This window comes from Thalassophryne amazonica, chromosome 16 (assembly GCF_902500255.1).
Source record: "Thalassophryne amazonica chromosome 16, fThaAma1.1, whole genome shotgun sequence".
NCBI lineage: Eukaryota > Metazoa > Chordata > Actinopteri > Batrachoidiformes > Batrachoididae > Thalassophryne > Thalassophryne amazonica.
In genome coordinates, this window is record NC_047118.1 from 1,716,396 (window position 1) to 1,730,146 (window position 13,751).

At 42.3% G+C, this 13,751-nt stretch overlaps 1 protein-coding gene across 1 annotated transcript in view; it reads left to right on the plus strand.

The window, feature by feature from the left end:
- The first annotated feature begins 1,508 nt into the window (after positions 1-1,508).
- The window catches only part of lrrc4ba (leucine rich repeat containing 4Ba), a 38,410-nt gene continuing 26,167 nt past the window's right edge, over positions 1,509-13,751 (plus strand). Inside the window, exon 1 of the mRNA XM_034189951.1 lies at positions 1,509-1,784. Within this exon, the coding sequence (XP_034045842.1) occupies positions 1,539-1,784 (246 nt within the window). The 5' untranslated portion in view covers positions 1,509-1,538. The remainder of the gene's footprint in view (positions 1,785-13,751) is intronic.

A 13,751-nucleotide genomic window follows, 5' to 3' on the forward strand; every position in this document is an offset into this window, starting at 1 on the left:
TCCAGTTATTAATCCTATTAACCCAACCAATAATTTGCATTACTTTTTACAAAAACTGGACAAGCTTTAACTTTCGACTGCTGTACAAACAGAAACTGACCTTTGGCACCATTTTTGCTGTTTTTACCAACCCAGTCTCACGAGTTTCTTTCGTGCTTGTACGTTTCTTTATCTTATTATTACTAAACCTACCCCTTCCCCTAACCCTAACCATTACCCCCCCAGACCCAAGACTCCCCGCATCACTTTTAATTTCGTGCAGCCATCACAGAATGTATTAGAATAAATTTGTCCTCCCGTTACGAAAATTTTGCGCTTCTCCTAACAATATCACAAACCAATAGATTAATGTATATTTCATGATGCTGACTCACGACATGCTGTGAGATACAGTAGGGTTTTACCCCGTACCTCCAGAACATGCAGTAATAGATAGTCCAAACTGTACCTTTTTGGAATCTTTATGATCAGACAAATAATCTGGTATACGTTTCAAAATGATTGGAGCATTTTAAAATTTTTGACCTCTGTGTAATTCTTCATTGACCCCTACCTGCTACCTGGGTCCAGCAACCACCCTGGGATGGCCACCATACATTTTGGTGTAGGTCATGGTGCACTGAGGCTGCATTGTAAGTGTTGTCCAGTCCCCTTAAGTGGTCCTGATTTGGTCAAAGTTGTCGCGTGGTTCATGGACTATATGGGGTCTTAGTAAATCAGTCCCTTGCTTTATGGTGAAGATAAAAAACAAATCTGGTTGTGGTTCTACTACCTGCATATTAACATTAAGGATGTCATCTCTGTTTGACAGTGAGACTGCTTGTCTGGTGTTGCAGTGTTTTAAAAGCATCTATGTCTGGTTTCTTCACGTAAAGTAGTAAAACTGCACTGTGATACAGACAGAAATACCTTGTTGTCCTACTTAATATTTTGCTTTTCAGTCTTTCTGCACCACCACCTTGAACGTTTAATTACAGAAATCGGCTTCTGCCTGCCCTGGGTGTTAAGGATTTTGATTTCTGACAAAACGTCTGCTCGGGGATTATGTGGGATTTGATACGAGCAATGACACAGAAGTTCTAATGCTTCCACAGATTTTTGACAGTCCCTCCCTTGATAAGCTGTACTGTAGATGTGTACCGCGAATTTGTTCTGTTCAGTCTCCGTCGGTGCTAAGACGAAGCGCTGTCTGTGTGCCGTCTTTAATATCTTCCTTCTTTTTCTCTTTTTTGTTCTTCCACAGCGACTCCTGGGTTCTTCTTCAGACGAAGCCTCGCTCGACTCCTCTGACAAAACCAGACCAAAAAAAAAAACGAAACGGAAATAACATCTGTTTATCTGCATATTTCTACATTCACACACAAAAAAAAAACAAGAGAGAAAACATCGATAGACGACAGCTCACTTCAAAGGATGTGGAATTAGAGAGGACAAATTCCCACCGGAGTACCACATGTTCCTTTTCTCACAAGTCCACCATCGTGGAGCCAGCTCACCTGCACCTTCGGATTAAAGAGCGGGGTCATGTCCCAGGTGCCATGTGCATTGCCACGCTGACCTGCCTTCCCGGCCCTTCCCCCTTCCTCTTTCTATTGGCCCAGCTGCTACTGCGGCTCCTCCTCCCTGGGCCGGAGTTGGTGGGAGCTGCCTCCTCCTGCCCCTCTCTCTGCACCTGCTCCAACCAGGCCAGCCGAGTCATCTGCACCAGGCAAAACCTGGAGGAGGTGCCGGAGAGCATCTCCGTCAACACACGATACCTCAACCTGCAGGAGAACTCAATACAGGTAAACGTCGACTGGGAGGTTTCGCTCGTCAGCTCCAAGTCAGTCGAGTGAAATTTGACTTGACGTCACCTTATTGTACGTGTCACACATCGTACTGTGCATGGAAATACATATCAGACGGTGTACAAATACCACACAGGCTGAACACACAAACACCCCCACATCATCTTCATAATAACATCTTTTCACATCTGAAATTAGAGAAATAAAGGACATGTTTTTTTTTATGTTACATCAAGATTAATTGGCTGAAATTATGTACATATATTTTTTAAAAGTGTGGTTGTTTTACTGATCTGCACACACACACACACACACACACACACACACACACACATATATATATATATATACGTATACAAGGTCTGTTAGAAAAGTATTGGACCTTTTTATTTTTTTCAAAAACCATATGGATTTGAATCACGTGTGATTGCATCAGACAAGCTTGAACCTTCGTGCGCATGCATGAGTTTTTTCACGCCTGTCGGTTGCGTCATTCAAATCAAATCAAATCAAATCAATTTTATTTATATAGCACCAAATCACAACAAACAGTTGCCCCAAGGTGCTTTATATTGTAAGGCAAAGCCATACAATAATTACGGAAAAACCCCAACGGTCAAAACGACTCCCTGTGAGCAAGCACTTGGTGACAGTGGGAAGGAAAAACTCCCTTTTAACAGGAAGAAACCTCCAGCAGAACCAGGCTCAGGGAGGGGCAGTCTTCTGCTGGGACTGGTTGGGGCTGAGGGAGAGAACCAGGAAAAAGACATGCTGTGGAAGAGAGCAGAGATCGATCACTAATGATTAAATGCAGAGTGGTGCATACAGAGCAAAAAGAGAAAGAAACAGTGCATCATGGGAACCCCCCAGCAGTCTAGGTCTATAGCAGCATAACTAAGGGATGGTTCAGGGTCACCTGATCCAGCCCTAACTATAAGCTTTAGCAAAAAGGAAAGTTTTAAGCCTAATCTTAAAAGTAGAGAGGGTGTCTGTCTCCCTGATCTGAATTGGGAGCTGGTTCCACAGGAGAGGAGCCTGAAAGCTGAAGGCTCTGCCTCCCATTCTACTCTTACAAACCCTAGGAACTACAAGTAAGCCTGCAGTCTGAGAGCGAAGCGCTCTATTGGGGTGATATGGTACTATGAGGTCCCTAAGATAGATGGGACCTGATTATTCAAAACCTTATAAGTAAGAAGAAGAATTTTAAATTCTATTCTAGAATTAACAGGAAGCCAATGAAGAGAGGCCAATATGGGTGAGATATGCTCTCTCCTTCTAGTCCCCATCAGTACTCTAGCTGCAGCATTTTGAATTAACTGAAGGCTTTTCAGGGAACTTTTAGGACAACCTGATAATAATGAATTACAATAGTCCAGCCTAGAGGAAATAAATGCATGAATTAGTTTTTCAGCATCACTCTGAGACAAGACCTTTCTAATTTTAGAGATATTGCGCAAATGCAAAAAAGCAGTCCTACATATTTGCTTAATATGCGCATTGAATGACATATCCTGATCAAAAATGACTCCAAGATTTCTCACAGTATTACTAGAGGTCAGGGTAATGCCATCCAGAGTAAGGATCTGGTTAGACACCATGTTTCTAAGATTTGTGGGGCCAAGTACAATAACTTCAGTTTTATCTGAGTTTAAAAGCAGGAAATTAGAGGTCATCCATGTCTTTATGTCTGTAAGACAATCCTGCAATTTAGCTAATTGGTGTGTGTCCTCTGGCTTCATGGATAGATAAAGCTGGGTATCATCTGCGTAACAATGAAAATTTAAGCAATACCGTCTAATAATACTGCCTAAGGGAAGCATGTATAAAGTGAATAAAATTGGTCCTAGCACAGAACCTTGTGGAACTCCATAATTAACCTTAGTCTGTGAAGAAGATTCCCCATTTACATGAACAAATTGTAATCTATTAGATAAATGATTCAAACCACTGCAGCGCAGTGCCTTTAATACCTATGGCATGCTCTAATCTCTGTAATAAAATTTTATGGTCAACAGTATCAAAAGCGCACTGAGGTCTAACAGAACAAGCACAGAGATGAGTCCACTGTCTGAGGCCATAAGAAGATCATTTGTAACCTTCACTAATGCTGTTTCTGTACTATGATGAATTCTAAAACCTGACTCAAACTCTTCAAATAGACCATTCCTCTGCAGATGATCAGTTAGCTGTTTTACAACTACCCTTTCAAGAATTTTTGAGAGAAAAGGAAGGTTGGAGATTGGCCTATAATTGTTATGTGCAGACGCGAGTTGAGGAGTGCGACCAGCGTCTGACTGAACCCAGCGCTAAATAACCAGAAAGCGGTTCCAAAAACAAAACAATTTTATTTTTCTCCCGTGCAATAATTGGTGTACAACATAAATGTGCGTTTGTCTGGCGAGGTGAAGGACGGCGCGCTCTCCAGCGCCGAAATGGATCAAAGCTCGGCGCTTCTGGACCCAGACTCACCGCCAAACACCCCCCAGGTGGATATGACAAACTGACTCTGTGAAGGATGGAAAAGGTGAGGTAAGTCAACAGCTACAACAAATATCCTTCAAAGGCACACACTATCAGCAACACATTCAGGTCTGAATTTAAGCTTTATGTAAATGAGCAGCTTCTCACAACAGGTGGAGGATCATCATTCCATACGCCACGGCAGTGAGAAGCAAACTGCACAATTCTCATCAATTTTCAAATATACTGCGTAACAAAATACCAAATTACTGTTAACACTCATTCAGACAATCATCACCTCTGATGTGTGCTGACAGCATGTGTCCCTCACCCGTCCTCCTTCACAGGCACGATGTGTCAAACCCAGGCGCGGTCCTCAGCGTCTCACAAACGAACGTCACAAGGTCGAGTTCCCAGCAATTCTGCTCGAATCACTCATGGCTTAAATGCAGAACGCCATCTCATTATCTGCTTCAGCTGAAAGTCTTTAAGTTTGCACGTGAATATCCTCCACAGGTGCAGCCAATGATGCTGATGAGGGTGAAGGACTCTTCTGCCAGCACCTTCTCCACAGACAAAAAAACAGTTTGCATACCACCTGGAGAGCAAAGAAAAGAAAACACCAAAATGTCCAGCCAAACCCCCCAACACACTTTTTAGTAATAGGCTTTTAAGGCTTAAGTAAAGGCTTTTAAGTAATGGTTTAATTACTGCCACCTTAAAAGCCTGTGGTACATAGCCAACTAATAAAGACAGATTGATCATATTTAAGATCGAAGCATTAATTAATGGTAGGGCTTCCTTGAGCAGCCTGGTAGGAATGGGGTCTAATAGACATGTTGATGGTTTGGAGGAAGTAACTAATGAAAATAACTCAGAACAATCGGAGAGAAAGAGTCTAACCAAATACCGGCATCACTGAAAGCAGCCAAAGAGAGTGATATGTCTTTGGGATGGTTATGAGTAATTTTTTCTCTAATAGTTAAAATTTTATTAGCAAAGAAAGTCATGAAGTCATTACTAGTTAAAGTTAATGGAATACTCAGCTCAATAGAGCTCTGACTCTTTGTCAGCCTGGCTACAGTGCTGAAAAGAAACCTGGGGTTGTTCTTATTTTCTTCAATTAGTGATGAGTAGTAAGATGTCCTAGCTTCAAGGGGGGCTTTTTTATAGAGCAACAGACTCTTTTTCCAGGCTAAGTGAAGATCTTCTAAATTAGTGAGACGACATTTCCTCTCCAACTTATGGGTTATCTGCTTTAAGATGTGAATTTGTGAGTTATACCACGGAGTCAGGCACTTCTGATTTAAGGCTCTCTTTTTCAGAGGAGCTACAGCATCCAAAGTTGTCCTCAATGAGGATATAAAACTATTGACGAGATAATCTATCTCACTCACAGAGTTTAGGTAGCTACTCTGCCCTGTGTTGGTATATGGCATTGGAGAACATAAAGAAGGAATCATATGCTTAAACCTAGTTACAGCGCTTTCAGAAAGACTTCTACTGTAATGAAACTTATTCCCCACTGCTGGGTAGTCCATCAGAGTAAATGTAAATGTTATTAAGAAATGATCAGACAGAAGGGGGTTTTCAGGGAATACTGTTAAGTCTTCAATTTCCATACCATAAGTCAGAACAAGATCTAAGATATGGTTAAAGTGGTGGGTGGACTCATTTACATTTTGAGCAAAGCCAATCGAGTCTAACAATAGATTAAATGCAGTGTTGAGGCTCTCATTCTCAGCATCTGTGTGGATGTTAAAATCACCCACTATAATTATCTTATCTGAGCTAAGCACTAAGTCAGACAAAAGGTCCGAAAATTCACAGAGAAACTCACAGTAACGACCAGGTGGACGATAGATAACAACAAGTAAAACTGGTTTTGGGACTTCCAATTTGGATTGACAAGACTAAGAGTCAAGCTTTCAAATGAATTAAAGCTCTGTCTGGGTTTTTGATTAATTAATAAGCTGGAGTGGAAGATTGCTGCTAATCCTCCTCCTCGGCCCGTGCTACGAGCGTTCTGACAGTTAGTGTGACTCGGGGGTGTTGACTCATTTAAACTAACATATTCATCCTGCTGTAACCAGGTTTCTGTAAGGCAGAATAAATCAATATGTTCATCAATTATTATATCATTTACTAACAGGCACTTAGAAGAGAGAGACCTAATGTTTAATAGACCACATTTAACTGTTTTAGTCTGTGGTGCAGTTGAAGGTGCTATATTATTTTTTCTTTTTGAATTTTTATGCTTAAATAGATTTTTACTGGTTGTTGGTGGTCTGGGAGCAGGCACCGTCTCTATGGGGATGGGGTAATGAGGGGATGGCAGGGGGAGAGAAGCTGTAGAGAGGTGTGTAAGACAACAACTCTGCTTCCTGGTCCCAACCGTGGGTACTCACGGTTTGGAGGATTTAATAAAATTGGCCAGATTTCTAGAAATGAGAGCTGCTCCATCCAAAGTGGGATGGATGCCGTCTCTCCTAACAAGACCAGGTTTTCCCCAGAAGCTTTGCCAATTATCTATGAAGCCCACCTCATTTTTTGGACACCACTCAGACAGCCAGCAATTCAGGGAGAACATGTGGCTAAACATGTCATTCCCGGTCCGATTGGGGAGGGGCCCAGAGAAAACTACAGAGTCCGACATTGTTTTTGCAAAGTTACACACCGATTCAATGTTAATTTTAGTGACCTCCGATTGGCGTAACCGGGTGTCCTTACTGCCGACGTGAATTACAATCTTACCAAATTTACGCTTAGCCTTAGCCAGCAGTTTCAAATTTCCTTCGATGTCGCCTGCTCTGGCCCCCGGAAGACAATTGACTATGGTTGCTGGTGTCGCTAACTTCACATTTCTCAAAACAGAGTTGCCAATAACCAGAGTTTGTGCCTTGGTGGGTGTGTCTCAGAGTGGGGAAAAATGGTTAGAGATGTGAACGGGTTGGCGGTGTACACGGGGCTTCTGTTTAGGACTATGCTTCCTCCTCACAGTCACCCAGTCGGCCTGCTTTCCCGGCTGCTCGGGATCTGCTGGGGGACAGCTAATGGCGGCTAAGCTACCTTGGTCCGCACCAACTACAGGGGCCTGGCTAGCTGTAGGATTTTCCACGGTGCGGAGCCGAGTCTCCAATTCGCCCAGCCTGGCCTTCAAAGCTACGAATAAGCTACACTTATTACAAGTACCGTTACTGCTAAAGGAGGCCGAGGAATAACTAAACATTTCACACCCAGAGCAGAAAAGTGCGGGAGAGACAGGAGAAGCTGCCATGCTAAACCGGCTAAGAGCTAGTAGCTACGCTAAGATAGCGGATTCCTAAAAACGCACAAAGTGAATAATGTGTAAATAATTTAGAGGTGATTCAGCAGAGGGAGTGCTTTAGTTAAAGATTACACTGTGAAACAAATCGTTATCTAGTTAACTAGATCAATCTAACTGCACAGATTAAACAGCTAACAGATACAGCAAAACACCGCTGTGCTCCGGAACAGGAAGTGATACAATAACGCAGTGAGAGCCAACCACCAGTAGTGAGTGGTTATCCGAGAAACTGAGCATGAGCTGGACATGCCCCAACATGTCCTGTGAGGCTTCATCACGGCGGTGCTTTGCGCCATGCGGCTCCACCGTGACGCACAGAACTCCTCCGCACGTCTGTCTCAATGTGCCAAAAAAGTGCTGATGTCCACGACTTTTCACAATTCCTGTGCTAGTCAGACAACATACCGGATCAAGACAGCGTCCAGTTTAGAAATGAACGGCACATTCCACTGTTACAGGAGTTTTTGTCATGGAAAGAGGAGCGGAATTCCGCGCATCGCGGTGGAAAGCAACGCCGTGATGAAGCCTCACAGGACATGTTGGGGCATGTCCAGCTCATGCTCAATTTCTCGGATAATCACACGACTGAAAAGCAACCGGAATCCGTCTAAAATCCACCTGAAATCCGTCCTGTGAGACCAACACGGAGGTGGTTTTGTGCCGCATAATGAATGGCTCCGTGGTGCGTCCCTCCGCTTTTCTTTCCATGAAAAAAACTCCTGTAACAGAGGAATGTCCCGAAAAAGTGCTGATGTCCACATCTTCTGCCTTTTTGTGAAAGTCAGACGAGGTCCCGGATCAACAAAGCCTTCACGTTGGAAATGATCTAGTTGTTCCAGCGGGGTTGGAGCCTGTCGATCGGCGCTCAGAGCGCGGCGCGCTCTCAGCAGTTGTGGGCGGTCTTTAAACTGTCTGGATCACTCCTTAATCTGTGTAATCCCCATAAAATCATCCCTGAAAGCCATATTAATTTTCCGAACGGTGTCCACCTGGAGGTCTCTCACAGTTTTTGGAAAAAAATTGATGCAGCAAAGCTCCAAATTGTTCAGACATTTATTCACAATAAAAAAATGACGAGAGGGTGGACCAGTGCTCACACAAAGCCTGCTCACAGGCGAATGACGCAACCGACAGGCGTGAAAAAACTCACGCATGCGCATGAAGGTTCAAGCTTGGCTGATGCAATCACATGTGATTCAAATCCATATGGTTTTTGAAAAAAATAAAAAGGTCGGATACTTTTCTAACAGACCTTGTATATATATATATATATATATATATATATATATATATATATATATATATATATATATATATATATATATATATATATATATATATATATATCAATCAATCAATCAACTTTTTTCTTATATAGCGCCAAATCACAACAAACAGTTGCCCCAAGGCGCTTTATATTGTAAGGCAAGGCCATACAATAATTATGAAAAACCCCAACGGTCAAAACGACCCCCTATGAGCAAGCACTTGGCCACAGTGGGAAGGAAAAACTCCCTTTTAACAGGAAGAAACCTCCAGCAGAACCAGGCTCAGGGAGGGGCAGTCTTCTGCTGAGACTGGTTGGGGCTGAGGGAAAAAACCAGGAAAAAGACATGCCGTGAAGGGGGGCAGAGATCGATCACTAATGATTAAATGCAGAGTGTTGTATACGGAGCAAAAAGAGAAAGAAACAGTGCATCATGGGAACCCCCCCACAATCTACATCTAAAGCAGCATAACCAAGGGATGGTCCAGGGTCACCCGATCCAGCCCTAACTATAAGCCTTAGCGAAAAGGAAAGTTTTAAGCCTAATCTTAAAAGTAGAGAGGGTGTCTGTCTCCCTGATCTGAATTGGGAGCTGGTTCCACAGGAGAGGAGCCTGAAAGCTGAAGGCTCTGCCTCCCATTCTACTCTTACAAACCCTAGGAACTACAAGTAAGCCTGCAGTCTGAGAGCGAAGCGCTCTAATGGGGTAATATGGTACTACAAGGTCCCTAAGATAAGATGGGACCTGATTATTCAAAACCTTATAAGTAAGAAGAAGAATTTTAAATTCTATTCTAGAATTAACAGGAAGCCAATGAAGAGAGGCCAATATGGGTGAGATATGCTCTCTCCTGCTAGTCCCCGTCAGTACTCTAGCTGCAGCATTCTGAACCAACTGAAGGCTTTTTAGGGAACTTTTAGGACAACCTGATAATAATGAATTACAATAGTCCAGCCTAGAGGAAATAAATGCATGAATTAGTTTTTCAGCATCACTCTGAGACAAGACCTTTCTGATTTTAGAGATATTGCGTAAATGCAAAAAGGCAGTCCTACATATTTGTTTAATATGCGCTTTGAATGACATATCCTGATCAAAAATGACTCCAAGATTTCTCACAGTATTACTAGAGATCAGGGAAATGCCATCCAGAGTAACGATCTGGTTAGACACCATGTTTCTAAGATTTGTGGGGCCAAGTACAATAACTTCAGTTTTATCTGAGTTTAAAAGCAGGAAATTAGAGGTCATCCATGTCTTTATGTCTGTAAGACAATCCTGCAGTTTAGCTAATTGGTGTGTATCCTCTGGCTTCATGGATAGATAAAGCTGGGTATCATCTGCGTAACAATGAAAATTTAAGCAATACCGTCTAATAATACTGCCTAAGGGAAGCATGTATAAAGTGAATAAAATTGGTCCTAGCACAGAACCTTGTGGAACTCCATAATTAACTTTAGTCTGTGAAGAAGATTCCCCATTTACATGAACAAACTGTAATCTATTAGACAAATATGATTCAAACCACTGCAGTGCAGTGCCTTTAATACCTATGACATGCTCTAATCTCTGTAATAAAATTTTATGGTCAACAGTATCAAAAGCAGCACTGAGGTCCAACAGAACAAGCACAGAGATAAGTCCACTGTCCGAAGCCATAAGAAGATCATTTGTAACCTTCACTAATGCTGTTTCTGTACTATGATGAATTCTAAAACCTGACTGAAACTCTTCAAATAGACCATTCCTCTGCAGGTGATCAGTTAGCTGTTTTACAACTACCCTCTCAAGAATCTTTGAGAGAAAAGGAAGGTTGGAGATTGGCCTATAATTAGCTAAGATAGCTGGGTCAAGTGATGGCTTTTTAAGTAATGGTTTAATTACTGCCACCTTAAAGGCCTGTGGTACATAACCAACTAACAAAGATAGATTGATCATATTTAAGATTGAAGCATTAAATAATGGTAGGACTTCCTTGAGCAGCCTGGCAGGAATGGGGTCTAATAAACATGTTGATGGTTTGGATGAAGTAACTAATGAAAATAACTCAGACAGAACAATCGGAGAGAAAGAGTCTAACCAAATACCGGCATCACTGAAAGCAGCCAAAGATAACGATACGTCTTTGGGATGGTTATGAGTAATTTTTTCTCTAATAGTTAAAATTTTGTTAGCAAAGAAAGTCATGAAGTCATTACTAGTTAAAGTTAATGGAATACTCAGCTCAATAGAGCTCTGACTCTTTGTCAGCCTGGCTACAGTGCTGAAAAGAAACCTGGGGTTGTTCTTATTTTCTTCAATTAGTGATGAGTAGAAAGATGTCCTAGCTTTACGGAGGGCTTTTTTATAGAGCAACAGACTCTTTTTCCAGGCTAAGTGAAGATCTTCTAAATTAGTGAGACGCCATTTCCTCTCCAACTTACGGGTTATCTGCTTTAAGCTACGAGTTTGTGAGTTATACCACGGAGTCAGACACTTCTGATTTAAAGCTCTCTTTTTCAGAGGAGCTACAGCATCCAAAGTTGTCTTCAAAGAGGATGTAAAACTATTGACGAGATACTCTAACTCCCTTACATAGTTTAGGTAGCTACTCTGCTCTGTGTTGGTATATGACATTAGAGAACATAAAGAAGGAATCATATCCTTAAACCTAGTTACAGCGCTTTCTGAAAGACTTCTAGTGTAATGAAACTTATTCCCCACTGCAGGGTAGTCCATCAGGGTAAATGTAAATGTTATTAAAAAATGATCAGACAGAAGGGAGTTTTCAGGGAATACTGTTAAGTCTTCTATTTCCATACCATAAGTCAGAACAAGATCTAAAATATGATTAAAGTGGTGGGTGGACTCATTTACTTTTTGAGCAAAGCCAATAGAGTCTAATAATAGATTAAATGCAGTGTTGAGGCTGTCATTCTCAGCATCTGTGTGGATGTTAAAATCGCCCACTATAATTATCTTATCTGAGCTAAGCACTAAGTCAGACAAAAGGTCTGAAAATTCACAGAGAAACTCACAGTAACGACCAGGTGGACGATAGATAATAACAAATAAAACTGGTTTTTGGGACTTCCAATTTGGATGGACAAGACTAAGAGTCAAGCTTTCAAATGAATTAAAGCTCTGTCTGGGTTTTTGATTAATTAATAAGCTGGAATGGAAGATTGCTGCTAATCCTCCGCCCCGGCCCGTGCTACGAGCATTCTGACAGTTAGTGTGACTCGGGGGTGTTGACTCATTTAAACTAACATATTCATCCTGATGTAACCAGGTTTCTGTTAGGCAGAATAAATCAATACGTTGATCAATTATTATATCATTTACCAACAGGGACTTAGAAGAAAGAGACCTAATGTTTAATAGACCACATTTAACTGTTTTAGTCTGTGGTGCAGTTGAAGGTGCTATATTATTTTTTCTTTTTGAATTTTTATGCTTAAATAGATTTTTGCTGGTTATTGGTGGTCTGGGAGCAGGCACCGTCTCTACGGGGATGGGGTAATGAGGGGATGGCAGGGGGAGAGAAGCTGCAGAGAGGTGTATAAGACCACAGCTCTGCCTCCTGGTCCCAACCCTGGATAGTCACGGTTTGGAGGATCCAAGAAAATTGGCCAGATTTCTAGAAATGAGAGCTGCTCCATCTAAAGTGGGATGGATGCCGTCTCTCCTAACAAGACCAGGTTTTCCCCAGAAGCTTTGCCAATTATCAATGAAGCCCACCTCATTTTTTGGACACCACTCAGACAGCCAGCAATTCAAGGAGAACATGCGGCTAAACATGTCACTCCCGGTCTGATTGGGGAGGGGCCCAGAGAAAACTACAGAGTCCGACATTGTTTTTGCAAAGTTACACACCAATTTAATGTTAATTTTAGTGACCTCCGATTGGCGTAACCGAGTGTCATTACTACCGACGTGAATTACAATCTTACCAAATTTACGCTTAGCCTTAGCCAGCAATTTCAAATGTCCTTCGATGTCGCCTGCTCTGGCCCCCGGAAGACAATTGACTATGGTTGCTGGTGTCGCTAACTTCACATTTCTCAAAACAGAGTCACCAATAACCAGAGTTTGATCCTCAGCGAGTATATCGTCGAGTGGGGAAAAACGGTTAGAGATGTGAACGGGTTGACGGTGTACACGGGGCTTCTGTTTAGGGCTACGCTTCCTCCTCACAGTCACCCAGTCAGCCTGCTTTCCCGACTGCCCGGGATCTGCCAGGGGGGAACTAACGGCGGCTAAGCTACCTTGGTCCGCACCGACTACAGGGGCCTGGCTAGCTGTAGAATTTTCCACGGTGCGGAGCCGAGTCTCCAATTCGCCCAGCCTGGCCTCCAAAGCTACGAATAAGCTGCACTTATTACAAGTACCGTTACTGCTAAAGGAGGCCGAGGAATAACTAAACATTTCACACCCAGAGCAGAAAAGTACGGGAGAGACAGGAGAAGCCGCCATGCTAAATCGGCTAAGAGCTAGTAGCTACGCAACCTAGCGGATTCCTAAAAACACACAAAGTGAATAATGTGTAAATAATTTAGAGGTGATTCAGCAGAAGGAGTGCCCCAATCAAGGCACCAAACAGGCCATGAAGCAGCACAGGCAACGCACGACAACAGCGAACGCACGACAACGGTGCTAAAATAAAATAAAAATCGACTAAACACGCTGTGGAGCAGCACAGATAACGCACAACAGTGCTAAAAGAGAGAAAAAAAATAAATAAATAAAATAAAAAAACAATAAAAAAAATAAAAACGAAAGCGTTAGCAAGCTAGTTAGCTTGCCAACGCTGATGAAAGTTAGCTGATAAAAGTGCTCCGTCGCGATGTTTCGACCGTTAGAGGTCTTCCTTAGGCGTTGGAGCACAGTAAAAAAGTAAAAAAAAAAAGAAAAAGGTAAAAAAGTAAA